Here is a 27977-nt window from a genome sequence, read left to right on the forward strand (position 1 = left end):
TTTTCGAGGCCTGGCGAAAGGCCAGCAGGATCGGGGCCATCGTAATCTCTGTGGGCAGAGACTACGGCCCTCGTATACACATATACTCACACTTACATAAGGCAGCTATTTTGCCTTTTGCGTAACTGAACTCACTCATGGCTACACTATTACTACTGCAATTGCTAGTGCTGCTGCTGCTGCTATTCTCACGTGCCTGTGTATCGTTATTCCGAGACACGCCTTTCGCGTATGAATTCACGGAGTAAGGAAACTTAGCAGTCTCCGCGCTGATCCCTCGAAGCGCCGCCGGGCAGTTAACAGGCAGAAAAGAGCCGCCGCCGGGTTCCCCTTCCTCCCTCCCAGTTAGAGGGCGCCGCCGGGAAAAAAAGGCCGCTTGGGCGAGCCTTGCCCGCTCTTCCTTCATGTCGTCGCCGCCGCCGCAACCGGCGGTCTTCTTCGAGCGGGAGCTGCCCCGGCGGGACGGCTCCGGGATCCTCCGGCTGACGCAGCGTTCGGCCGGCGGGACAGGCTCGGTGGTGTGGGATGCCGCACTGGTGCTGGCCCGCTTCCTGGAAAAGAGCGCGGCGCAAACAGGGCAAGACACAGAGCGGCGCGGCGGGAGTCCGGTGGCTTTTCTCCGCCACAAGGCCGTGCTCGAATTGGGCGCTGGCACCGGCCTCGTGGGCCTCGTGGCCGCTAGCCTCGGGTACGGGAGCGAGGGCAGGCAGGCGGGCGGGGGGGGGGATCCTGGGCTGCCGGCCCTCCCTGGCCGTCGCTGCGCCGCCTTTGGCCTCCTGCCCTGCGCTGGATGTTCTGTTGTGCCCTGGCGGAAAAAAGGGCAACATCAACGGGGCGTAAATTTTTATCTGTGGGGCTTCTGTGTGGCAAGCAGCTCTTACAGCCGCCCCGGGTTCCTCCTGATGGAAGCGGAAAGGGGATGATGTCTGCCTCGAGAGCCCTGCAGGCGCTGCTATCATCTAAAAGCCTTCCCTGTCAGAGATTATTACCAAGAAAGTTTTTCTTTAATCTTTTGGAAATGTATGTATGTATGTATTGATTGAGTGTTCACATTTCTGAACCTCCCGTCCACCTCAAAGAGGGACTCTACACAAGTAAGCTACTACTTTGAAAATGTACACCGTGGCTATTGAATAAATTCAACTTGGATAGGCTCACATTAAGGCATAAATAACTGCTTACAAATTGTAATGGCTGTATTAAAGTTAAGCAACAAGCAAGCCCACAATATGCTTTAGCATGCCAAGTGAACAGTTAATCACACATACAACACTGATGATGCAAAATTCCCTCTATATGTTTGCCATTGGAAGATGAGAGAGAGAGAGAGATTATTTTTCTTCTAGGACTGTAATAAAAAAGTTATTGCAATTATTTGAAAGTAAATCAGACTATATTTCACTTCTAATATTTTCCAGCTTAATTTTATGTAGTTCAATTGCCAGGAGAACTGGCTCTGCATTGCCTAATATATTCTTTGACAGGAATTTGCTGGACATGATTTGCTTTGACAGTTCAAACTTCTTAAAAATTGACATTGTGGAAGGGAGCCATGTTTGTGTACTGTGGCAAACCATCAGAAGGGATTCTGACAGCATCTTTTCTAACTAACACTTCTTATTAAAAGGCAAATCATTTTATCAGATACACACAAATCTAAATCTCATATTGGTATAGGCCAGTGTTTCTTAATCTTGGCAGCCTGAAGCTGTGTGGACTTCAGTTCCCAGAATTCCCCAGTAAGCATAGACAATTTGAGAAACCCTGATCCAGCCACTTTGTGCATTAGATGAAGTGAGCTGTGGCTCACGAAAGTTTATGCCTTTCAATCAAATCTGTTTAATCAGATAAAAGGTGCTACCATCCTTCAAAGAACTTGAGTGATGGGTTTTATGCTTTCATGCTGTGTTCTGTCTTGTATTGTTTGAATAACATTGGGGACCAGGAATACTACTAATATGTTTTCCTTCCACCTTTTTTGTAGAGCAAATGTTACTGTTACTGATTTGGAGGAAATTCAGGATTTATTAAAAGTGAACATTGAGAATAATCAACATCTTGTATCAGGTTCCATTCAAGCCAAGGTACTGAAATGGTTTGTATTAATTTTTTATTTAGTTTAAGAAATTGAGAATCAGACAGTTATGACATCAGCCTTAATAGAGTCTAGTTTTATTTTATTTATAAATCATATTTATAAACAGACAAGATTAACAAGAAAGATGAAATATTTTTGGCCTACCTCACTCTATAATAAAAGGATCTTGATAAATTATTGGAATGAATTATATATATTTAAAGTTATAGTACAAAGTATGATAAGACTTTGGAAAAAAATAAGTAAATGGATACATCAGGAGATGTGCATCTAACTGTATACTGCTTTGAGAAAATTGGCTAAAATTCAGGATCTATGTAAAATAATGAATCAAATGTTATTTCCATATTTTTTATTAGATTGATTAGATTTATATGGCCATCCATCTCATATAAAGCAACTCTGGGAGACTAATACAATACAAACACTGGAGTTGGATGGCCAATAAGTTTAAATTATTAATAATAACAACAATATTAATTGTTGTTGTTGTTAATTGCGAAGTCGTGTCCGACCCATCGCGACCCCATGGACAATGTTCCTCCAGGTCTTCCTGTCCTCTACCATCTTCTGGAGTCCATTTAAGTTCACACCTACTGCTTCAGTGACTCCATCCAGCCATCTCATTCTCTGTCGTCCCGTTCTTCTATTGCCCTCAATCTTTCCCAGCATTAGGCCCTTCTCCAGTGAGTCCTTCTCATTAGGTGGCCAAACTTTTTGAGTTTCAACTTCGGGATCTGGCCTTCTACAGAGCAGTCGGGGTTGATCTCTTCTAGGACTGATCGGTTTGAACGCCTTGCAGTCCAAGGCAATCGCAGGAGTCTTCTCCAGCACCATAGTTCAAAGGCCTCAATTCTTTGGCGCTCAGACTTTCTTATGGTCCAACTTTCACAGCCATACATTGCAACTGGGAAAACCATGGCCTGGACTATACGCGCTTTTGTTGGCAGGGTGATGTCTCTGCTTTTTAGTATGCTGTCTAGATTTGCCATAGCTTTCCTCCCCAGGAGCAAGCGTCTTTTAATTTCTTGGCTGCAGTCCCCATCTGAGGTGATCTTTGAGCCCAGAAAAATAAAATCTGTCACTACCTCCATTTCTTCCCCATCTATTTGCCAGGAATTGAGAGGGCCAGATGCCATGATTTTGGTTTTCTTAATGTTGAGTTTCAAGCCAACTTTTGCACTCTCCTTCTTCACCCGCATCAAGAGGCTCTTTAGTTCCTCTTCACTTTCTGCCATCAGCGTGGTATCATCTGCATATCTTAATAGAATAACTATATTATATAACTATAATATAACTATAATAACTATATTATATAACTATATAGTTATTCTATATTAATAGAATAACTAAATACTATAGTACACATCGGAAAAAAAATGATTGTTCATTATGTTAATCTATCTTCATGGTTTTAGGCTGGGTTACTTATTATATTTCCCCAGTGGTGTCCTGTTAGATTTGGTAGGAAAGGCCTATTCCAGGTGCCACCTGTAAGAGATGCCATGGAAAAGAGTCAGGAAAAAGAGTCTTTTCAGACAGGGCATCCACCCTCTGCAATATCACCCCTTCAGAGTAATTATGCCCTGGTCTTTTGCAAGACATTACAAACTTGGTTTTGCCCTCAAGCCTGAGGTCACAATAGTGTGGGTAAGCTTGTTTCTGGGTCATACTTCTATTAAATATAAGATGTTATAAGTGTTCTCTGCTGCTATCTTTTTATATTGTTTTTAATTGTGGTTATTTTTACTCTATTTTTAACTGTTAACCCCCAGAGACATGCATGTGAGATAGACAGCTATATAAACTACTTAAATAAGTAATCCTTAAGTCTTTACTCCTTGTATTCACATATTTAGGGGGGAGGATGTAACAGACTTTCTTCCTGCACCTGATTTCATATTGATGGCAGACTGCATCTACTATGACGAGGTAAACTGCATTCCATTAATATCAGTGGGTTAAGAATAGAGTTGAAGGCAGGCAAAGAATCTCTAGTCTTGTAATTGGGATTAAACTTGTGACATCCTTTGAACTGATTTTGATGCTGCAAGATCAGGGTAGATATGCCATAGTAAAATGATAATCGGGCTATTTTTTCTTTGTATAGTAGGATGACCTCGTGAATACCTTTGGGATTTTGACCAGCAAACTGAACATTTGAGTCTTAAGTTTTGCTATAAGATTTCTGAATGATTTTAAGGAACCCACTTTGCCCAAATTCTTTAAAATTGTATTTATTATGTTTTAAAAAACAACACTCTCCTTCCTTCAAAGAGCTAAGGTCCTTCATGCTTCTTGTAATTTCTGTGAGGTATATATAGGCAAAATGACAGTGACTAGCCCAGTGAGCTTCATAACTAAGTAAGATTTTGAATCCAGATCATCCAGTTCTGATCAGATGCTATACGTTTAGGACTACAACTCCCATAAACCTCACTCAGCTTGACAAATTATAGATGATTTTGAAAGCTGGAACACAGGCAGTTGGGAGTTTTTTCACAGAATGCTGTTCAAATATTTTGGATTGTTATTCTTTTTATTTATCCTTACTGGTAATAAAGCAACTTGTGTTCAGCCAACTGTGTCCATTTGGGGCAGCTTGCATTATTTCTTAGAAAATATTTTTTCTTGGGAAATCCTTGGATAAGTTTCCTTCTCAGGATTCTTCAAACTCTTCAAGAATATTCATCAGCTATCACCTATTTCATTCTGTGAATAAGATGGAGTGATGATTGTGGAACCAGCCCCTAATCGTAGAAAAGTGGTGGTTGTGTCCTGTTTCCTGAATTCCTTCATTACTTTTTTTAGCCATTAGTGTAAACTAACAGTACAGTTTCATTTTGTATTAACTGAGCTGAGGTTTCTTAGAATTTTTAGGAGCTATTTCCAAATAGCTATAAAAATTGTAGCCTTTCAATACCTCATGACTATCCTAGGTCTACATTCTGATCTTTTCTCTGAAATGCGTCTACTTGCACTTACTACTGCTATCTGCCTGGTAATTATCCCAAATAACTGAAAGTTTGAGAGGCCATCAAAAGAAATAACACCATATTTGCTAATACAGTGATCCAGTTGCTTGTATTCAGTTTTTTGAAGTACAAATTAGACTGAGCCATATATAAAGAGTGGGTGGAGACTAAATGTCAAATATTTAACTTTTACGGATAGTCACTAGAACCATTGGTTAAAACTCTGAGGGACTTGGCTGGCTTGGATACTTTCATCCTTTGCTGTTATGAAGAAAGGACTGTGGGACAAAACCCAGAAGTAGAGAAAAGATACTTTGAGGTGAGTCATATTAGAGCTTTTCTTGATTTGGAGGAATCAAATTTTTCTTGGGAGGGGGGGGTTTCCAAGAGTAGAAAGGCAGATTTTCAAAACCAGGATTGGTTTTGAATACTGAGTAATACTGAGTAATGATTTCATGCTTTCTATTGTTTCCTAAAACAGTCATAAGTAGCACAAATAGCATTTTGAGAATACTGTGGTATTTAAGAATTTATTCTGGTATAATTTTAAATCACAGCTTCTTCAGAGGGACTTTGAATTGCAAAAGGTTCCCTTGGATGAACATGATGAAGAATATCGGAGTGAAGACATTCATATCTTTATCATGCAGAAGAAAAAAATGGTAAGTGTTAGCCTTACTGGTTCTAGAAATGAGTTAAACATGTGTTCTAGATAACCAACCCATTTTCTTTCCTTGCAAACCGATTGAATAAAAATGACTTGAAACCCTGACTAAGTTTCAGAGTTGTCTACTTCAAATCAGATCCATCTTTATTCTAGTTATAGATCAGCATAAATTTGAAATCCTTTATCTCTTTTTTTTTAACCTGACTCTGAGTGGTTTAAAAATTGTTATAAATAAGAAAACACCACAAAACAAAAAAGAATAAAAATGCACTGATAAGATAAAATCAAATGGGAAACAAAAAAAGGAAGAAAAAGAAAAAAGGGGGCTTCACACATGCTTGTCAGAGGCCGAGGTGAAAAGCTGAGTTTTTAGGGTTCTTCGAAACACAAGTAGAGAGGGAGCCATTTGAATCTGTGGGGGAAACCTTATTCCAGAGGGCAGGCATTGCCCCACAGAAGGCACACTATGGATAAAATATTGTCCCAGTGCAGATACAATGCTCGCTAATTGTAATTAGCATCAATGCAAATTAACACAGGGCTGAGGGAAGAAATTGTGTAGCTTGTAATTATGGAAAGAAATTGTTTTTGGTTGTTAGATTCAGCCAAATGGTGTGCTACATTTTTCAGAATATTTCATCATGAAAACCGTGATGCTGTTATCTGACCTCTAATTTACAGAAGAACTCCGAAGAAAATTGGAAATTAAAGAATTTTTAATATATTTTCTGCAGAACATCTCTGCAGCCAGTATCAATATATTGTTTTATACTAAAATGATTTCAGGAAAAAAAATCAATTCTCTTGAAAAAGAGCTACAGGCTGAACAAGAAAGAGAAGGAAAAAGAAAGAAAACGAAAGAGAGAGAGAGAAAGAACCTCAGAATGTCAGATGAATAGTTTTGTATAATTATGCATAATATGCAATCCCTATTGGGCAAAATCGGTGTTAATATTAATATTTTATTAGAAAATTTATATATTAAAATTCTTGCTTCTATAACATTTAACTGGGCAAAATGGTGCATCGTAGGACAATAATTTTTGAACCAAGGTATCACAAATGGGCTTACCATCCTGCTGGGAAAGGAGGGGCAGGGAAAGGAGAAGAAAGGAAGGAAAGTAGGAATAAGAAGGGAAGAAACTCTCACACACCTTTCCTGGCCCATGCAGCCCCCTGCACTTTCCCCAGCCCATGTAGCACCTCTTGACCCTGACACATGTTCCCTGGCCTTTGCTACCCTCTCTGTATGCCTTTCCTGACCCACACAGTATCTTTTGCACCTCTCCCTTCACTCTCCCTGACCTGTGTCCCCCTGGTGTGCCTTCTCTGACCCATGCAGCATCTCTTGGGCATTCCTCCCACACCCTTCCTGACCCATGCTACCTCCCTGCACCACTCTTTACCTGCATGGCATTTCTCATGCCCATTCCTGATCAGCAACCCCCCACATTCTTCTTGACCCATACCACCTCCCTATGTACCCTTCTGCATGGCATTTCTTGCACCCATCCAGAGAGGCTTTCCAAACCACACAGCACCTCTCATGCATTCCCCACTTATCTGCTTGCTAGCCTTGGACTTGCAACTTCCTGCTGGCATCCCCATTGACTTTCTCTTTGCAAGCTTCCCACAAGTAAAGTAAATGGGGAAGCTGGCAGGAATTCTAGGGAGGAGGGAAGCAGGGAAGAAAATTACAGAGTGACATGGAGGGAGGGGGGAGCATTTCTGATCCTCCTTACCAGTTTCCTTACATGTAAACTCAATGGGGAAGCTGGCAGGAAGTCGGAAGTTGCTCTAGCTCTCACTGTGTTTTTGCCCGCCTGTGGTCATTCTGTTTCTCTGTTTAGTAAAGAAATATCTCTGAAAGAATGATCCAGCAAGTTACTGTCTAGTTTGTTATAAAGATGTAATTATTTATTAAACTGTTATTCCTATCTTAATACATCTTTGCATATTCACTGAACTGAACTGCGTAGTTTCAGATTTCTGCTTTTATTTCTTTTCTAATATATTCAAAAGAATATATTGAAAATATAGTCACAAAGAGAGACAAAAATTAAAAGGCAAAGTCTGCAGTGTCATTGGGTAACAGAGAGTTGTGTTTTTGTACAAAGGTGTATGTAATCTTCAAATTAATACTAAGCTGCCTAGTGCAATCCCACATGACGATTTGTTTATTTGTTTGTTTAGCAAATTTATGTGCTCACCTTGCGGTGCTGGTGTGGTCAATCACAATAATACTATATACTAGCAACATGTTTTATTTTGGAACTCAAGGCAAAAATGTACAAACAACCTGTGAGGTAGGTAGGGCTAAGAGAGTAACTAGCTCTAAGTTATCCAGAAAACTTTTTTAGATTATGATGGAATAGCACTTAGGTCTCCCCATAGCTTCAACACCTCTTGCTGTTTTTTTTAATTTGGCTCCCTGAAGACATCACAAATTCAACATAATGACCTGCAGGAAGAGCTAGACACACCCAAGTAGGCCTCTGCGAGAAACCAGGATCCTAAGAACCCATACAGACTTTTATCCTGCAAGCAGTCACACTCAACGTGCAGTGTCAGTAGGGAACCAATGTCTTCTGAATGAAGTCAGTGGCTGTAGAGTAGTGAGATTTAGCTGGCTTACATGCTGAGCTCCAATAATAAAGCCTGAAGAGAGTTAATGGGTTCTTACAGAACACAGATGTGCAACATCTATTGCTTTGGGCAAGTCCACAGCCAGCAAACAGAGCATTTCAGAAGACTTGTAGAGAAAGGGTTAAACTGATAATGTTTGAATTGCCACCCAAGGATTGTCTGCACACCACACTACTAATCCATGAGATAAAGCTAAAAAGGTGATAGTTGTGTAACATACACCAAAAGAAACTTCTTGCTTATTGTAATGCTGTGGGATGTGTACATAATATGAATTATGCATCCATACTGTGAATGTTTTGGGTTTGGCTTAATCATTGTAGTTTGTAAAGATGGTTTATATGTTTCAGCATGTTATGCAAACACTGGTTTTGTAACGGAATATAACTTGCTCGTAGTCAGCAAATCTACCTGCAAAAAAGCTGATGATATGTTCATTGTGAACCAGTCAATTTACCTGTTTAACCTGAGATTAGGAAATCATAATTGTTTTTCCCCCCTACTGGAATGAGATTTAATCCTGTTGGATTTAACTCCAGTCCCAGTTCACACTGAGTCCAGAAGATGAAAAAGATAAAGCATAAAGTCAAGCTCAGCTCCAGAATGCATTAATGTAGTGTTCTTGGCAACAATATGGAAATGGTTTGTGACACAGCGTTCTTCAGTTTCTTAACCAGTCCTACGGCACAGGTCTTCATGCAAGAATTATTGGATAATAATATACATAAAAATAACCTGATTCTTTTCTGCTCCAAAGCCAAAGTCAGCCAGGTACTGCCTGCCACTGCTGAGAACCTGCAACGCAGGGTGTGAAAATTAAGTATTTGTTGGATAGCAAACTTCTCCAATGCCAGAAGGAGGCAGTATAAGACAGAAGACTTATTGTAGCCTTCTCCCAGACTAGCACATAAATTTTCCATAGAAATGTGTATATCCAGTGCTTTACAAACATTTACAATTCACATCACATCTACCACGATAAATTACATCTACAGTAGCATTCTAGCAATTGTGTTTGATATAGCTGTTGACGATGTTCACAATCACAAGACAGTGAGCAAAGAAGGAATAAGTATTCAAACTAAGCTTGTGGTGTAAGCATCTTTTTCAGAGCCATTGTCAGAGCTGTTTCTGTGTTTTAGATTTTTTTCAAGATAGTGTTCTATACATAAAACCTGAATCCACATATTGCATCAAGCTATGGTTTGTCAAACAAACTAGAGTGTCCTAGTTGGCACATCTAAAGACATGAAACTTCAGAAAAGACAATAGTCATGTTCAAAAAACCCAGTTTGGTTTGGTGGTTCAGGCACCAGGCTAGAAACTGGGAGATGGATTCTAATCCTGCTTTAGGTCCAAAGCCAGCTGGATGATCTTGGACCATCGGTCTCTCTCTCTCAGCCCTAGGAAGGAGAAGGCAAGAAAACTGCATAGCCTAGTCTAGGCAATCATCTGGAGTCAACACTCAAAGGAAAAAAGCCATGAATCATAGTTTATGCAACATGTTAGTTGCCAAGTTCAAGACAGCCACAAAATAAAAAAAAACATTGCGCAAACTTGTTACAGTTCTGCAGAAGTGATTATGACAGCATGGGACGGATTGGTGAAGGCAGATCTATTAAAATGCATAAAGTAATATGACTAGAATCAAACTAAACTATAATGTAGATTAGATATAGATCTGATCAGGATAAATTAAAAGAGTGAAATATGAATTACATTTTATTTAGTTTTTGCCTTTTTCCTCATTTTATTAATGTGTCATCTTACTATTGCTTTCTATTTTGCATTTTGATGTTGCCTCACAGACAATCAAATGATAATCCCCCAAAATGATAATCCCCCAGCGAGGCACTACCATAACGTGGTTGTGGGGCTTGCGTACTCCAAGGAAGCTGAGAAATACACACCAGAGGCTCAATCATACTGGACAGGTCTCATCAGAGAAGTCAGATGAAGAGTGACTCTCCCCTTAAATAATATGGAGAGACACAATTTACAAAAACCTATACAGGATCAGTCATCACCCAGTCAACAAGGACTGTACTAAGGTCTGGAGTTCCTGGAAATTGCTGACAAATCGGCTAAAGGTGCAGGCCCATTGGCTGAGTAACCAGGGCCAGCAGCTGCAGATCTACTGGAAAAAAAGTTATCTACCTGTCTCAAGTGTACAAAGACTGAAAAGAAATAATCATTTGATATTCCAAATCAAGGATACCTGCAAAGAATACACCAGGTCTGGAAAGAACAATATCCAAAATCAGAAACAACAGAAAAACTCTAGCAGATCAACCTAGATTTATAATATGAAATAAATTCACAGTATTTACAGAAGCAGAATTGAAAGACTTGCAGAGGACTACCCAGGTCAAAGAAATCAAAGTCTTGCCAGAAGTACTCGTAATATTTTCACTTAGCACTATGTCTTTTTCAACTTTTTCTCGAGCAATTAATCCAAAGGACACCATGTTGGAGAACTCTGATCTAAAATGCATTGACTCTCACCTGGTGACCTTCCACTGTTAGGGAGCTGATCCAGAGAAACCTGTTCCCAGGAATTCAGGACTGATGCCACAACAGACAAGAGAGCTTTTCCAAGTTTGACTGCTGTCCTGTTGGACACAAGGATTTTAAACCAGTTTGAGTATATTCTGGCAGCTCTATGTTCCTTTAAAAATCAAAGGATATATGTGATGGGTTGACAATCCTGTTGGTAGATTTATAGTTCCCACCACCCCTTCTTCTGCTGTCTGTAATTAGATTATTGTAGCACCTTAAATAATTAATATCTTGTGAACTGGACAGTCCTTTTACTATAAAATCTTTTAGGCTTCAAGGAGCTACAAGAATTATTATTGTTTTTCTTGCACAGAATTAACCATCTGGAAATAAGTTAAGCCTGCTGGGTTAAGGATGTGATTTTTCAAATGTCTGCCACACTTGAGTGCCAAAAGCCTCTCCGTTCTCATATTCTTGGTGAGACATATGAGAAATTTGGTTCAATAATCTTAACAGAAGGCAATTTTTCAATACTGTGGGTAAATCATACAGGTAGTCCTCGACTTATAACCACAATTGACCCCAAAATTTCCATGGCTAAGCAAGGCACTTGTTAAGTGAGTCTTGCCCCATTTTATGATCTTTTCTAACAGTTGTTAAGTGAATCATGCGGGATATTAAGCAAATCTGGCTTCCCCCATTGACCTTGCTTGTCAGAGGTCAGCTGAGAAGGTTACAAGCAATTCCCACATGACTCCAGGATAGTGCAGCTGTCACAAAAGCATACCATTTGCCAAGCGCCCGAATTTTGATCACGTGACCGTGGGGATGCTGCGATGATCATAAGTGTGAAAAACAGTCATAAGTCATTTCAGTGCCATTGTAACTTTGAACAGCCACTAACAAATGGTCGGCAGTTGAAGACTACCTGTAGTTCAATGGTTTTCAAGTAATGCTTGCAGGATTTCTGAAGTTATTTGGGAAATTTATCAGATTCTGTGTCACGCAGCAGCGAATTACAATATCTTCAAAGGTAGAATGGCTTCTCCTTACTCCCCAAATCCTGGCTCTCCTTGTAGCATGTAGCAACAGAAGCCATCCCTTTGGGAGCAAGGCATGCTGGTCAAACTCTGGAACATAATAAGTTCCGGCAGGGTGCAATTGTCAGCAGGCAGTTGGGTGGGCAAAAGCCTGCCAAACTGGCAAAAGGTTTGCAATTTGCTGCCATAGATGAATTACTGCAATGGCTCTTTACTAGCTTTTGGCCATCAACACTTGGTAGCAAAGAAAACATCAAGGGTTTACTGAATGGAAAATGTTAGATACTGCAGAACTGGATACATAGAAGTGGCACATCAGTCTTTCCATGCTGTGTCCTCCCAAGCTTGCTGGTCTCTGTTTAATTGGGAAAACTGAGCAACATGTTATATTAAGTGCTACCAGTTAAGTCCACCTCTGAAATTATGCATGAGCTCTTTGTTTACTCAAGCTTTGTTCTCAGCATAATTCCAGTGATGGAAACATGCATCATGCTAAGCCGTAATATGAAATGCTGGATTTTGGCTCAACAGGATATATGTAAGCAGTTATTCTGGTTTCTAAACCATGGTGTATGACTTAGTGTTTTCTGTGAACAAACTACCAAGCTTATTTTCCAAGCCATTATGAAACCCAGTTTTATAATGTAACTTTGGGTATGTTTCTGTTGTAAAGTAAAAAAAGCATGTGGTTGCAATAGTCCATTTACCACATTTTCAAACCTCTTATTTTTCCTTACAAGTGCTTGTCTCTTAAACCCCTTTCCCCATCTCTTGCTCCTTGGATCATGTGACCCCAGACAAAGTTACATGTTGTGGTTCAAAAAGAAAGACTAATCAAATTTGCTGCACCAGCCCGGGTCTCTTAGAGAGGGAGACTGGAATTCTTTTGAACAGGTAGGGTCAGTGTGACATAGTGATTAAGGTGCTAGACCGGTGTTTTTCAAACTTGGTAACCTTAAGATGACTTTATTTCAACTTCCAGAATCCTCAGCATAGTGGCTGAGGAATTTTGAGAGTTGGTCCAGAGACCTTAAAGTTGGCAAGGTTGAGAAACACTGTGCTAGAGTGAGATCAGGGAGACTAAGAGTTGAATCCTCCCTTAACCATGGAGAATAACTTTGGATATATTGCTATTTTCAGTCACAATCTGCCTCGCAGGATACTTTTGGAGATAAATGAGAGACTCAGATATGCCACTAAGTTCCTGGAAGGAAGCCAGGTTAATAATAGTAACTAGCCACATCTGGATAAGGAAACAGTAAATGGCTGAACTTCTTCCATTATTTGTACACAAACTCTTTTTGCCAACTTGAAATGCTTTGCAACAACAAAGTCATTTAGATTCAGTGGTTAAAAAAAAGAAAAGAAAGGAAGGTAACTTTGCTATTAAAAGTGATTCTAAGGTACATCTTGAATGAAAGAAGCTTCCTTTTCTCCAACCCACCCCCAGTTTCCTTCCTGATCCCATGAGATAGTGCTGTCTGCCTTGTCTGTCTGAATTTGTATGCTAAGAGAATGGTGTAACGATCCTTTCCATTGTTCTAGGTTTGTTAACAAGGCATATACAAGATGGAGTAATGGCAAGGCCTAATCACAGTAAAATGAGAGGAGATACGTTTTGACAGATCATTAGATCAATGTTAAAATTCACTCCGATTTTTTGCAAAGATTTTGCATGGATACAGTTGAATTATTTATCAGTTATTACATGATATCAGCTGACAGGTTTAGTACTATTCCAAAACAAGGCTAAAATTTTCAAAACTGTTGGCAGGGGCATGGAGAGCTGCAACACAAAGCAGCATAAAATTGTCTTCTATATGTTATTTGGTAACTAGCTATCATCACAGCTGGCCAGCTGCAATTCTCAGGCTGAGTCTGATATCCAAGTGAGAAATTGGCATAAGGATCTGGCAGGTATAAAGAGGCAGTCTGATTTGAAAGAAATGGACTGTCTGGTTTGGTACAACAACCAAACAGGACAGGTACAGGCTCCAATGGATAGTTAAAACTGCAGAAACAATTGCAACCAGCCTGCCTTCCATAGAAGACCTGTATATTCAGCCATCACTCTGCTGAACACCTAATTCTTGCAATACAGTCTTACATTTAAGTACATTTACCCATGTTGTTTGGCTGTAGTATTATCCTTTTTATGTTCTTTATTACCCCTTCTTACTGATATTATTGTTATTATTATCATGCTTATTCTACTCTGTTGTTTGCATGTACACTGGGAATTTCTGTACCAGAGACAAATTCCTTGTTTGTCTAATAACATTTGGCCAAATAAAGCTACCCTATCCTATCATATTCTGCTCTTGCTACTCAGAATACCTTTGGAAGGGTTGGAGCAGAAAGATGCCTGTACCAGCCTAAAATGGGTTCAGCTAATAAACTAATCTCACTCATAAAAGTCCCCTGACTGTGGCATCAACAGAAAGTTCATGAAGCATGTCACGCTGTATCCACACTAAAACCTGTGTTGGAATCAGCAGCATCTAGAGCTAACTTCAGTAATACCAAAATGATATATGCACAGTGACATCATTACACAAATATACCTACACTTAACATAATTTTCAACATTTATATAATTATATAGTCATTTGTTCCTCTTGCCCCAGTCCTTTGCATGACCATGATTGGAATAAGAAGGAAAAACATTCCTTCAGACTCACTCAAAAAGTCAATCATGCTGGGAGTGAACAGAAAAAGAAGGGATCACCCTAGTACCCATTGGCTGAACACTATACACTAGGATGACCATGGCAGATCTGAAGGAGGCGATGTGAGACGGGCATGGAGAGTGCTGGTCCATAGAGTGGTTGAGGATCAGACATGACTGAATGGTTAACAACGATGATAATTCCTTCAGTAATGGTACACCTAAGGACCATCTAGGATGGGATTAGATGAAGGCAACAATATGACAAGGTAGAAATTTGGGCAGATTTGTGCTGCAGTGAAGATGCAAATGAGAAAGAGCTTCTACCCACATTTATCTAGTTAAATTGGCAAAACAGCCCAAGATACAGCATTCCTATGGACATGAACATTAATGTGGTGGAAAGCTAATGCTGGATGCATCTAATGTGAATTCAGGACTCTACATAACTGTGAAGTTCATTACAAGGCAAATTTGTAACCCAAAGATTTGAATATTTCCATTTATCTTTTCACACAACTGAACTTCTTAAGGTTAAATAAGTGGAATTCTACCAAAAACACTATTTTCATACAAGGACCTCCACCCTCTGTGGCCCTATATTTGGGCATTAAAGGTGACCTGGAAAATCAGGCCTGCTTGTTAGCTATGTATGACCTCTGCCCCTGTCACCATGAGCTTGATGTGGAAAGACTTCTGAGAATCCCATGAATTCACTAGACAAATAGTATTGACAAACTATACATCCACGTTGTATGCAGTTTCCTGGCATGTTATTGAAGAGGTTTGTTATTAACTTCATCTTGGATGTTTTGTCCAATCTAGTCAACAATTCCCAAGTGATCTTTCTCCAAATTTTACCCAGGGACAATTCTGCTTAGTTTCCAAAATTAGCAAAATACTCTACCACTTACACTGGAGGGATCATGCACAATCTAACTGCTAAAACAATATCTTGGCCAAAGCATGTATACTTTGTTGAACAGAAGGATAGGGAGGGGAGGAAGAGGAGGAGGAGAAGTGGGATAGAATGGGGACGAGACGACTCTTGATTGCTATAGTCTACATTCTCCCAAATGCAGCTTTCTTTTTCAGTATCAGCTATCAGTGATGGCAATACTACCAACAGCAGGTATTCACTGTGTCTGACGCCTCTGGTTGATGTCTGGCTGACAGGATGCTGAGATAGCTGGATCGTTGGCCTGGACCTACCAAGGCTGAGTCCAGTGCTCTTTTCCTATTTTGTTGCCTTTTTTTATGGTACAGTATTCTATTCTGTCTGAGCTGGAATTTGCTGTCAGTGCAATATTGTTACAGTTCCCTGTCAAAGACGGTTGCATTAGGTCACCTGAGTATTGATAAAGACAAACAAGGGCAAGTGGGTGGGGCAGATGAAAAAACTTGCTTTGATTCAACAAGCTGTATGTAACCTCTCTGAATTTGCCCAGAGATGAAAAGGAGCCCCTGAATTAAGTGGGATATGGCCTTCTAAGAAAAGTTTAGGGAACACAGCAGGATGTTTGGTAATGGCCAGACGTGGAAAAGCTACTAGTTGAATATTAACTGCATACAACAGTTTTACTCATCTTGTACCATTGCACCATAAAATTAAAAGCGTAACAGCAACTTTCTAAGTTAGGTTTGCAATTGCATTCCACTTTAAAATCTAACCGCTAAAAAACTGATCAGATATTTGCTTTTTTTGCTCTGCTTGATGTAATAGTAACAGCTAATAGTAGGGGTATATAAACACCCATTAAAATAATAGAGCTGGCATCCTCTGGGGAATTGGTAGTGCTACTCCTACAGTCTGGAATTTTCCTTTATTAAGTAAGAATAGAGCCCACCCCATCTGTGCCTGCAAAAGAGACATGCTCCGGGCCCTACCAGCCAGGATAGTCCGGCTGGCAGGGACCAGGAGAAGAACTTTTTCTGCCATTGTGCCTGCCCTTTGAAACATCCTGCCCCCAAGACTGAGGTTGGCTCTCACCCTTCTTACCTTCCGTAAGAACTTAAAGACTTGGCTCTGCCAGTTGGCTTGGGGCTCCAACGGAGAGATTTTATATTGGCATTGCTGATAGATTAACAACAGATACCCCCCCCCTTCTCCTCATAATTCCTCCCCTCATCTTTTTAGCAAGGTTGATTTTTATATACTTATATTTTTATTTATTTATTTATTTCATATATTTATTTATATATTATAGTTTTATCTTTTAATATTGTATGCCACCCGGAGTTGCTGTGTGGCAAGATGGACAGCTAATAAATCTTACAAATTAACAAATAAATAAGAAGGCTGCAGGATTGATAGAAAGGTGTAGTAGTGCAATGGCAAAATAAATGAACCATGTTTATGTGTGAAAACATCCAGGTTCGATCCCTGGCATTCCTTAGCCAAAACCTTGGAGAGTCATTGGAAATCAGGATAAGTGGTATGAACTGTATGGAAAAAAGTTTTCCTTAAATCTGGTTCTCCTTTGCCATTATCAGTTTGTGTTTTTAATATGTCCTTAACTTATTTACAACAATTATTAGTCTCTGCAAAGCCTTTCATTGTTTCTGCAGAGAAATGTCTGTGTAATAGTAGAGAATTTAAGTCTTAACTTGAATCATTTTGGGTGTGTGCCTTTTGGCAACTATCTGGACAAGCCCACATAGTTTTTGTGACTATAATTTCAGAAGAGGTTTCCATTACTGCCTTCTTAGGGATAAGAGTGATGACTGGCCAAAGGTAACCAACTGGTTTCATATCTAAGGCAGGAGTAAAACTCACAGTTTTTCAGTTGTTACTGGTGCCTTTTATCACAATATTAATTTCACTTGAATCGAGAAGTAATATAAGACTATCTTTTGACTCTTTATTCTTGTGTGAAAAGTGACAAATTGGAGATCTAGTAAGTTAGGAAAGGAAATCTCCTTGCAAGATATACTTTTGACAACAAATGTTCTGGAGGGAATAATTTCTTCCAAGCTAAGAAACAAAACTTATGCAAGCCCATGCTTTCTATGTCAAGAAACGTATCTTCAGTGGAATGCAAGAGTGAGTTTTGAAAACTTCATACACACACACACACACACACACACACACAACTTAAGAACATATGAGTACTACATTTAAGAACATATGAGTAGGGCCAGAGATTATACTGTTCTTGAACATGAGAAATTTAAAACTATCAGGAAAGGGCTTGGTCTGACAGACTTCCATTTCCCAAATTGAGCTCATCTGCCCTCAAAGTCAATGAACTGAATAGCCTTACATTCTGAAGAGGCCCCATGACATTCTGCATATCTATTCAATTTTAACTCTGAGACCCTGAATTCTGGGGTAATACCGGTAGTAGAGAGAGTGAGTAACTGGCTCATCTTTACCAGAATCAGAATTCATGAAATGACTGCTGAGCTGTTTCTGCTGCTGGCAGCAGTTTAACATTTTGTTCTGCTTTGTAAGTTTAAATTGGCTGGTTGATGGATGCCTTAATGTACTGTTAACCTGCCCAGGGCCTTCAGGATTGAACAGGCTATGAATTTAAAGATTAATTATAGACATTAGAAGACCAACATATTTGTTGGAAAGCCAGCCATTATCAACCACTGCAGAATGCTTTCACTGAGGATAGCAGCTGTAATCCTCCTGGCAAATTTGTTTTCATGCCACGATGGGTAAGGAAATTAGTAGTACTTTTGAAACCTCAGTGATTATAGTGGATTTATAAAAGGGTTTAATAGAACCATGTTGCAACATGAAAAATATCTGTACTGTGCTACAGCCAGCTAATGAGGAAGAACCCAGTTGTTTTCTTGCAACATTTACATGCCCATCTCTTCAGCCTGAAAATTCCGAGAATTTGATAACAGCAGAAATGGCGCACTGCATCAGACCAAAGGCCTCTCTAGTGCACCACTCTATATCCGCAATGGTAAACCAGAGGATTCTGGGAACCCTACAGTACTATAAACAAAAACAGGACTGCATCATGCATGGATCCTAATACTGGAAAATTATGCTGGGTAATTTCAGTTTAGTTTGCACCAATACAATGCCTGTCTCCAAATCAGAGTAATCACATACACCCCGTTCTGGTTAGCTAGCAAAATTATAGATTGATGTTTATTTATTAATCATCAGCAAACATCAAAAACAGTTAACTACCAAAACAGTAACAATTCTGAAGATGAGGATTATATCTCCAACACTAAGTAGCTGAACTTGAAAGTAGTTTATAGTCATCAAGGTGGGTGGACTTATCTTTCACAAAATGGCTCAACCTGCTTTTAAAGTCATCCAATTGGTGCCCATAACTATATGCCCAAGTAGATTACCATCTGGACAAAACATAACAAGGCACATTTCCTGATAATAATGCTAGTAGAATAGTGTACGAATCCATCCAAACATTGTTTGCAATTTTGATAGTATTTTCAAAACTGACGAGTGCACAAAGATGATTGTGTGAAAAAAGCTTTTATATCAGCCCTTCAGGGTAGATCCAGAACCAAGGACATGAAGTATGTCTATGAGTTTTCTTTATTACAGCATGGTAGAATAACAAACAATGCCTGCCCAAGTTTCTCTTTGTCCCATTTCATATTAAAAAAAATTATTCTGGGTTTCTTTCTGATCTTCCTTTTTCTCAAGACTAAGTAATCTTTCTCAAAGATTTAGCAGCTCGCTCATTTCTTCTCTGTCCCTGAGATCAGCTCTACATTCCCTCCCATTATGCAATTCATACTTTTTGCCACACATTTCAGTTCTTTTGATTATGTACCATCAAACCAGTGTTGACTCTTAGCAACCACCTAGGTAGACATTGTACAGTTTTATAATTAAATGCACACTTTCACTTCCCTATATGTATTGATAACATTTTAACTGTGATTAAGCAGTTAGAAAATGTTATATTAACAAATATAATGCTTTCTATGGTGGCCAAGGACCATAGGAGAAAACATTTGGTGTAGGGATTAGGGTTCTGGCCTACAGACTAGGAGACTATGACTTCTAGACTTGCCTTAGGCATGAAAGCTGAGTGAATTTGGGCCAGTTACTCTCAACCCAATCCAGTTCTCAGTTCATTATGGAGAAAACAGGAGGTAGGAATATTAGGTATGTTCATGCCTTGAGTATGTGTGTCTGCGTGTATGTGTAGGAGCGTAAATGTATTTTTCTCCTCTTTCATTTAATCATGTCTGATTCTGACAGACTGCCTTTTTTCCAGAAGTGGTTTGCCATTGCCTCCTTTCTAGGCTGAGAGAGAGGAATTGGCCCAGGGTCACGCAGCTGACTTCATGGGACTAGAAGCTCCTGGTTTGTAGCCTGGTGCCTTAACCACTATACCAAACTGGTGGCGTGTGTGTGTGAGTATTTACACTGGAGAAGTGCAGCTGGATGATAATCAAGTGAGGGAAAGCAGTTAGGATTGATGGTATGGAACTCCCTGTGAGTCACAGAGCAGACATACTGACCACTTATAAATACCTTGATACCCCAAAGTCATATGGGAACCACAACAAGGACACAAGGTAAATAGCAATATCCAAGTATCATCAAAAAAACAAGACAAGTCCTGAAGAGGTAACTCAATGGGAAGAACAAAAACCATGCCATCAACATATATGCCTGCCAGTTATCAGCTATCCTGATGATATAGTGAGCTGGCCAAAGAAAGACCATCTGCCAATGTGAAGACACAGAAGCTCCTTACAAAGTACGGAGATTTCCATCCCAAGTCTAAAACTCAGAGACTGTCCATCAGCTCTAAAGAGGGAGGGCAGGGTCTGGTGACTGTCAAAGCCACTGTCATGAATAAAAACCAGAGCATCCAGGAAAACATCAGTAGGATGGTACCTAAGCTCTTGAGAGAATACCTAGAGCAGCAGTAGACATGGGAAAAAGATCAAGCAAAGTAAGTGCCTTTACAAGACCCTGCATAGGATGTATCATTGACAGATAGCTGAGATAGTAGACATTGGGAAACTAGGTATCACCATCAGATAGATTCATAACTGGCTGACCAACCACACTCAGTATGTAGTCCTCAGTGGAACTGCATCTACATGGAGGGAAGTATGCCATTGGGTACCCCAAGGCTCTCTACTCGTCGACATCTTCAGCAATTATTTGGGTGAGGGAATAAATGGGGAATTCATTAAATTTACAGACAATACCAAGCTGGCAAGAATAGCCAATACTCCAGAAGATAGGCTTAAGATACAGGAGGATCTTGACAGACTTGAACACTGGTTGCTATCTAACAAAATGAAATTCAATAGTGAAAAAAGTAAGGTTCTACATTTAGGCAAGAAAAATCAAATGCACAGGTACAGTATAGGTGGTACCTTGCTCAATAGTAGTAACTATGAGAAGGATCTTTGAGTTCTAGTGCACAATCACTTAAATATGAGCCAGCAGTGTGTTGCAGTTACCAAAAAAGCCAACAAAGTTCTAGGCTGCATTAAAAGAGGGATAGAATCAAGATCACATGAAGTGTTAATACCACTTTACAATGCCTTGGTAAGGCCACACTTGGAATACGGCATCCAGTTTTAGTCACCATGATGTAAAAAAGATGTTGAGACTCTAGAAAGAGTACAGAGAAGAACAACAAAGATGATCAGGGGACTGGAGGCTAAAACATAAAGAACAGTTGCTGGAATTGGGTATGTCTAGTTTAATGAAAAGAAGGATAGAGGTGACATGATAGCAGAGTCAAGCTATTCTCCAAAGCACCTGAAGGCAGGACAAGAAGCAATGGATGGAAACTAATCAAGGAGAGAAGCAACCTAGAACTAAGGAGAAATTTCCTGACATTTAGAACAATTAATCAGTGGAACAACTTACCTCCAGAAGTTGTGAATGCCCCAACACTGGAAGTTTTTAAGAAGAGATTGGACAACCATTTGTCTGAAATGGTATAGGGTTTCTTGCCCAAGCAGGGGTTTAGACTGGAAGACCTCCAAGGTCTCTTCTAACTCTGCTATTCTATTCTGTTCTATTCTATTCTATTCTATTCTATTCTGTTCTGTTCTGTTCTGTTCTATTTCTATTGTTCTGTTCTATTTCTATTCTGTTCTGTTCTGTTCTACTCTACTCTACTCTGGCTAAAAAGAGCTGGACTAAAAGAAAGGACTTAGGCATTGATCATAGCAACACAAGAAAAGGCACCAAGAAACAGATCCATAGAAGAGCAGGAATCTACCACGCATGATAGGACCCGAGATGCAGACAATGCAGAAAGGCCTTAGAGACAGTCCAACACATAGTGGCAGGATGTAAGATGCAGGCAGATACACTGAATGGTACAATCAAGTTGCTACTATTGTGTACACAGGAACATCTGTAGAATGAATGAAATAGACATTCCCAAATCCAGATTGGAGAGTCCACAGAAGGTTGTGGAGAATAAGAGGTCTAAGATCCTGTGGGACTTTCAGATCCCGACAGATAGGCAGGATAGGGAGAAACTGAAGAAATACCACAGCCTGAAGGGAGAACTAGATAGGATGTAGAAAGTAAAGGTCAAAGTGGTCCCAATGATGTTAGGAGCACTTGAGGATGTGTAAGCGTGACTCCAACTGATTCCAGGAATGATACCTGAGCAAGAACAGCTAAGATGCTATTCTTAAACTCTCAAGATCTCAGACTGGTAGAGGATCTGAAATTGAGAAAGATACATACCAGGATAAAAACATCATTCCGAGATGGATTGCCTCTGTACTTGGAAAATCCCTATAGCTTCCTGCTGGACCTTCTTCTGAAACTTACCTGATCTCTTTACAGCTAAGAGAGGTGCCACCACCATATGTTGTAATAATGAATGCTGCATTAATTAGTTGTTGGGCAAAGTTCTGCTTCCCTTTATCTATAGAAAAAAAAATTCTCTATCTAGGTTTTCCTAACTTGATATCCTCCAGATGGTCTATATAGATGGCCAAAATCCAATGACAATATGAATCTGAAGCCCAGCTCAATAGAAGATATTATGGAAAAAGCCTATTTGTACTCACAGTGCCTATTTCTCTGCCCACATTTTTCAGTTAAGAAAAAAAAAAAACAAATGAAAAAGCACAAGAGCAACTTAAAACAGAGACATACAACCAAGGATGCATGCAGGGCTTCAGAGCTTTTCTGTGTTGGATCTAAGGTTTCCCGTGACCGCAACAGCCAAAAATTAGTGGTTTAGGCTTCTACCATGTATAGATGAGAAACACACACAAACAAACTGTAATGGAGTTTTTAAAATAGCTGAAGAAAAAAAATAGTTTTCCATAAATACAAACAATCCCTGCATTGCCCAACTGTTTGATACAGTTGCATAATTGTTCCACCCACAGTGACCTTCACTACCTACCAATGTTGAGAGTGATCATTAACTACTAAAAAGTTGCTACCTTGGTTTAAAAGCTACTTACTTAAAAAACTTCCTCTACCCATTTGGTGGTTTTAACCAAACATTCATAAATACATACATTTTAAGCTATGATACTTACCTTTTACTTAATGCTGTATTTTTAAAACAAGGCTCCCACCCTCATGAATCCAAAGGTAAGTTTTAAAGTGTGCAGCTAATGCCTGGAAGCTCACTGGGAAATTCAGTGGCTCACATTACTAATTGTCTAACTGTCTAACTGTCGATATTTGAGACTAATCTGTAAATCTCCATATTCGATCGATGCCGATCCGATCCGTTGCATGTGATGTGACGTATTTGTATTTGACATGACGATTTGTCAAGGCTCAGTACAGTGCGGCGAGACACGATTATGAGACGCATGTGCTCCGCACAGGAGAATTGTTTTGAGAGACTGCGCTGCGCACAAGTGGCTTTGTTTACTTCTTACTGAAACACGACACAGCACACAAGCACGCATTAGACTCACTTCTTTCTCAGTGAATATTCAATCATACACAGGTGAGCACAATAATTCACGTTTTATTAATTCATTATCTATTTAATAATTTCCAAATATGTATCATTTTATTTACAAGTTTATTTGCTTATGTTATTGTTTCAGTTTTAATAATTAATTTTATTTATTCATATTTTTTTTCTTCAATTTATTTGTGTCCTCCTTCTCATTGTAAAAAAGTTGGTTACCTTACTAACTGCAGAGGAAAATACATAAATTAGACTTTAAAAGTCATTCCAAAGTAGTTCTATGGCAAGAAGGTATGTTATCTCCTGATGGGTATCGATCCATTTTAGATCCTTTGCCTTTATTTCTTTGCTGCCTGCTTTGCTAAAGCACTTTGCCTTTCTGATATGGGCTGCAGATGGACATTAAGCAAGCAATTGGGCCAATCTGAGCATGACATCTCACACAGCAATTGCCAGGCACTTTGCAAATTCTCTGTTCACTGAAGCTGCTAAATGAACAAATCTTGAAAATGCCAGCCAATTGGCATTCACTTTGCTGTTTCAGAGACAGGCTGCATCTACACCCCCAATTTCAGATCTTAATAATTCAGGCTCAAATGTTTTCAAAAACAAGAGAAACTCAATAAACCCTGAATTGACAGATTTGTCTATTCAGAATCCCTACATATGTTCAGTTATGTAAAAGGCTTTAAGTTTAAGATAATGAAGCTGGCAAATGAAAAATATCTCTCATATGTACTTTAAAATAATTACAGATGAACTTTACCAAACTTCAGTGAAGCTTCACACTTGTTTAGGAATTAAGCTAATTATCTTCTAATGAATGCTTTCCCTTGTAGTGGCCCTCCCAATAACACAGTTGATAACATTCAAGAAATGCTTTAAAAAGTAATACTGGAACAGAGATGAAAAAGTGTTGAGGGGACACACTTTTGCCTTTAGAATATATGCATATTATATCTCAAATTTCTTCTTAAACGTGGGCATTTTATCAGGTCAGATTTCATAAATGAGCTTAGAAGAGCTAAAAAAAAAAATGGAATATATCCCATGATAATTGCAGGCCTAGTAGCAAAGACTCAATGAGCTTGAAAAAAATTACTTCTTTGATTTGCCAGTGTCTGCATCTCTTCTTTCATTCATGTATATGTCTTTAAGTTACTTGTAGAATCTTGACTCAGCACTTCCATCTCTCTACAGAAATTCCTTGAAGCCTTCTGCCAAGAAACTAAAGGAACGCAAAAGCATAATATACACACTTATTTGGCCATGGAAAGGGTTCTGATGATGGCAGATTTTGAAGGTAACTCTCTCTGGGCCAGATTTAGAGAGGGGGAATTGTTCAAACAGTTCAAAATGAAAGAGTAGTAAAGTGCTGATGTCCTGCTATGGATTGTATAAATTCAGGTTAAAAGTGGGATTTCCACTTTTGAACATTCTCTGAAATTAAACAAAATAAAAACAAGCAACTCCCTACAAATATATCTTTTAAAACACATACACCTAGCAGTTGTAACTTTTTCCTATCTTTATTAGTATTCTAGTGGGTTTTTTTAATATTTAAATGTTGCCTTGGCTTCCACAATGAAGAGGTAATGGCCCTCCATTACTTCACGCCTCAGAACAGCTCAGCCTAGAAAGAAGGTTGGTGATGAACAAAGTATTGGGGCTTCAGAGGACACCAAGGTTAATTCTGAGAAAGGAGAAGCCTGTAAATATTTCTTTTTTTATTTAAAAGTTTTACAAATTTATTACAATATAAACCCCCCACCCCTTCCCCCCTCCCCCGCTTCCCAGAGCTGATTACAGGGTAAAAAATAAAATAAACAAACATAATCTAACTAACATAAACCAACTATACTATCAATCAAAACCATAACACACTTTAACTCCTTCTCCAAACAAATATTAACAAATTAAGTCAAAAATAATAAGATAATTAAAACTAATAATAATTATCTAAGATGTACTCAAAAGCAAGATAATACTTTTCAATCTCATATTTCTTCTGAATGTAATCAATCCATCTTCTCCAAACCATAATATATTTTTCTTGTGAATGATCCTTCAAACAGGTGGAGATTTTCGCCATTTCTGCTAAATTAGACACTTTAAGTATCCATTCTTCCAGAGTAGGCAATAAGTTTTTCTTCCAATATTGCCCCACCAATAATCTTGCATCTGTTATAAGGTTCAACATCAAATTAGTTTCTTTAACATCAAAATCTATAGTAATACCCAACAAAAATAATTGTCTGTAAATATTTCAATGTGATCTGCCCACCCACATCTGTCCTGAAACACTGAACTGGATATTCTTAAAACATGCATGCTTTTTCTTTTAAGAAAGCTAATTAATCATGGAATATATTCACCCCATAAATATAAAACTAAATCATTTTTGTTCCTGTTCCTCACTCTTGTAACATAGATTGTGTTCACCATAACTGCATCTTTATTCTCAGCCTGCCATTATTTGTGTCTGATCATTTTATCAACTCTTTGAGCCAGAGAGAAGCAATCTATTTTTTGATACTCTTCGCTGAAATTTGGAAACATATTCTAATGTGGGTTTTCTTCCAGTTTTGGGGAAGGAACTATAAAAATGAATACATACAATTTCTCCAGTACTTAACATTTGGCCAGCATCCTCCCCAAAGTCAAACAGTTCAGCTTTATCCCTTTAACATGTCATCAAATCACCACTAGCACACCCCATGAAGTTCTCAGAAATCTATCAAAAAATTTCAGCTTGCAGTTTGCTTTTGTTTTACCCTTTTTCTGTCCTTTATCCTTTTCTTTGTCAGCTGGTTCCAGTACCACCAAAACTGAAGACTACAGCTGAATTTACGTAAAACATCAAAGTTCAAATGAAACTTCTGCTGCAAAATGTAATTTATATGAAAGAGCCATAGTGAAGTAGATGAGCTGCATTCCTTTAGATCTTCCTGCACTACAGCTACACACCATCATAGACAAATGGCCAGTGGCGAAAGATGCTTGGAACTATAGGTCAACAACATATGTGGCAAATTCACCTCTTCTGTGCTGCAAAAGCAATCTATACAAGGGTGAATCAGAAAGTAGAATTGAATACATGCACCTTTGGAGGATTAGCACATAAAACAGCGAACTGCAGGATAGAATTTCAGATGTGTAACATATCTCCATTCCCTTCAACTGTTATTTGCACAGAAAAGTGATTTGAAGCAGCTGTGATTTAAAACTTAGGAGATGCTATTAGCATAGGTGCTGGCTAATTTATCACTATTAGTAAATAATGCTGAGATTGTTCCTAAATGTATTAGAAGTCTTGCTTTGCAAAGCACAAAACACCCCTTGAAAATATATCCTGGAGTTCCATGACCTGTACCTTAATATAAAGCAATGGTTCTTATCCTGGGCGATATCGCCCCCCCAGGGGGCGATTTCATTTTTCAGGGGGGGCGATGGAACAAAAAGGGGCAACGTGGGGGCAAAGGAAAGAAAAGGGGGCGATATGGGGGCGATGGAGCGAGAAGTTTTGGGGACACTTTTGAGACTTTTTCATACAGTGAATCGCTGTATATGTCGTACAAAAACATCAGATCGCTCGCTATTAGTGGATTGAATTGTGTTTTCAAATGTTCCTCCAGCTAGCTTCAGTACAGAACGCCGTACATATGTGAATATGCATTGTTATCTTCATGCGCATTGCACAGCAGCCTCTACTTTTTTTATATTTCTTTTTGCGTCTCAAATTTTACTTGTAATTCAATCATTAAATGTTACGGTTTTTCTTTTCAAGCATTTCACTTTCTTGCAATTGAACTTTGTTTTCAGTGGTCATTACATTTAAGTGTCTTGAATAAATAATAATGAAATACATGTATCACAAAGTTTGGGAATAAAGTGACGGGTGGCACCAAAATTTTTCACACAGTTGAGATATGGGAAAAAAACTGGAAATAAATTATTTGCATTGATATGTCCTGATGACAATTTTAAAGAAAACAAAACAAGTGTTTGCATAAATTGAAGAATTATTTCCTATGTTGTGATTGAGAAGTTATGTTGGGGGAGGGGGGCGATGACAACTTCCTCATTGGCTGAAGGGGGCGATTCGTTCAAAAAGGTTAAGAACCACTGATATAAAGCATTCTTACCCAACGTGTAGGCTTTCATCTCTTATAATTCCCAGTGATGTTCCAATAAATCTTTTCCACTGGAGAGAGAAGGCTGAAAATATGCATTGTGACATCATGTTACAAATTCCATGACTTACAATACAGATCTGCATCTGATTTTGTGATTCAAATATGAAAGGCTAGGATCTACATCATGACTTTATAATGCAAATTGAATCATGTAATCATTGTAATTTGTTCCAGGTGCTGGTGCAACTGGAAAGAGTTAAATTAGGCAAAGCTGAACTAAATTTTGTTCTACCCTCTTTAGACTTTTAAATAGCTGGCTAATTGATAACAACTGTGGGGAAGCCAAGGCAGTGGAAAAGATACTCA

The 27977-nt window shown here is 39.0% G+C and overlaps 1 protein-coding gene across 3 annotated transcripts; it reads left to right on the top strand.

Moving 5' to 3' along the window:
• Positions 1-252: 252 nt before the first annotated feature.
• VCPKMT (valosin containing protein lysine methyltransferase) lies at positions 253-26972 on the top strand. Of its 3 annotated transcripts, XM_039329473.1 has the most exons (7): positions 253-688; positions 1985-2095; positions 3958-4030; positions 5273-5392; positions 5631-5735; positions 24676-24778; positions 26283-26972. In XM_039329473.1, exons 1-7 carry the CDS (start codon positions 405-407, stop codon positions 26318-26320), a joined length of 834 nt encoding a protein of 277 aa, XP_039185407.1. In that variant the 5' UTR covers positions 253-404; the 3' UTR covers positions 26321-26972. The 3 variants fall into 3 exon arrangements, with proteins under 3 accessions (XP_039185407.1, XP_039185409.1, XP_039185408.1); XM_039329475.1 differs by lacking the exons at positions 24676-24778; positions 26283-26972 and adding an exon at positions 10195-21067; XM_039329474.1 differs by lacking the exons at positions 24676-24778; positions 26283-26972 and adding an exon at positions 6371-7706.
• Positions 26973-27977: the final 1005 nt, after the last annotated feature.

This window comes from Crotalus tigris, unplaced genomic scaffold (genome assembly GCF_016545835.1).
Source record: "Crotalus tigris isolate CLP2741 ecotype Arizona unplaced genomic scaffold, ASM1654583v1 scf7180000024398.1132909, whole genome shotgun sequence".
NCBI lineage: Eukaryota > Metazoa > Chordata > Lepidosauria > Squamata > Viperidae > Crotalus > Crotalus tigris.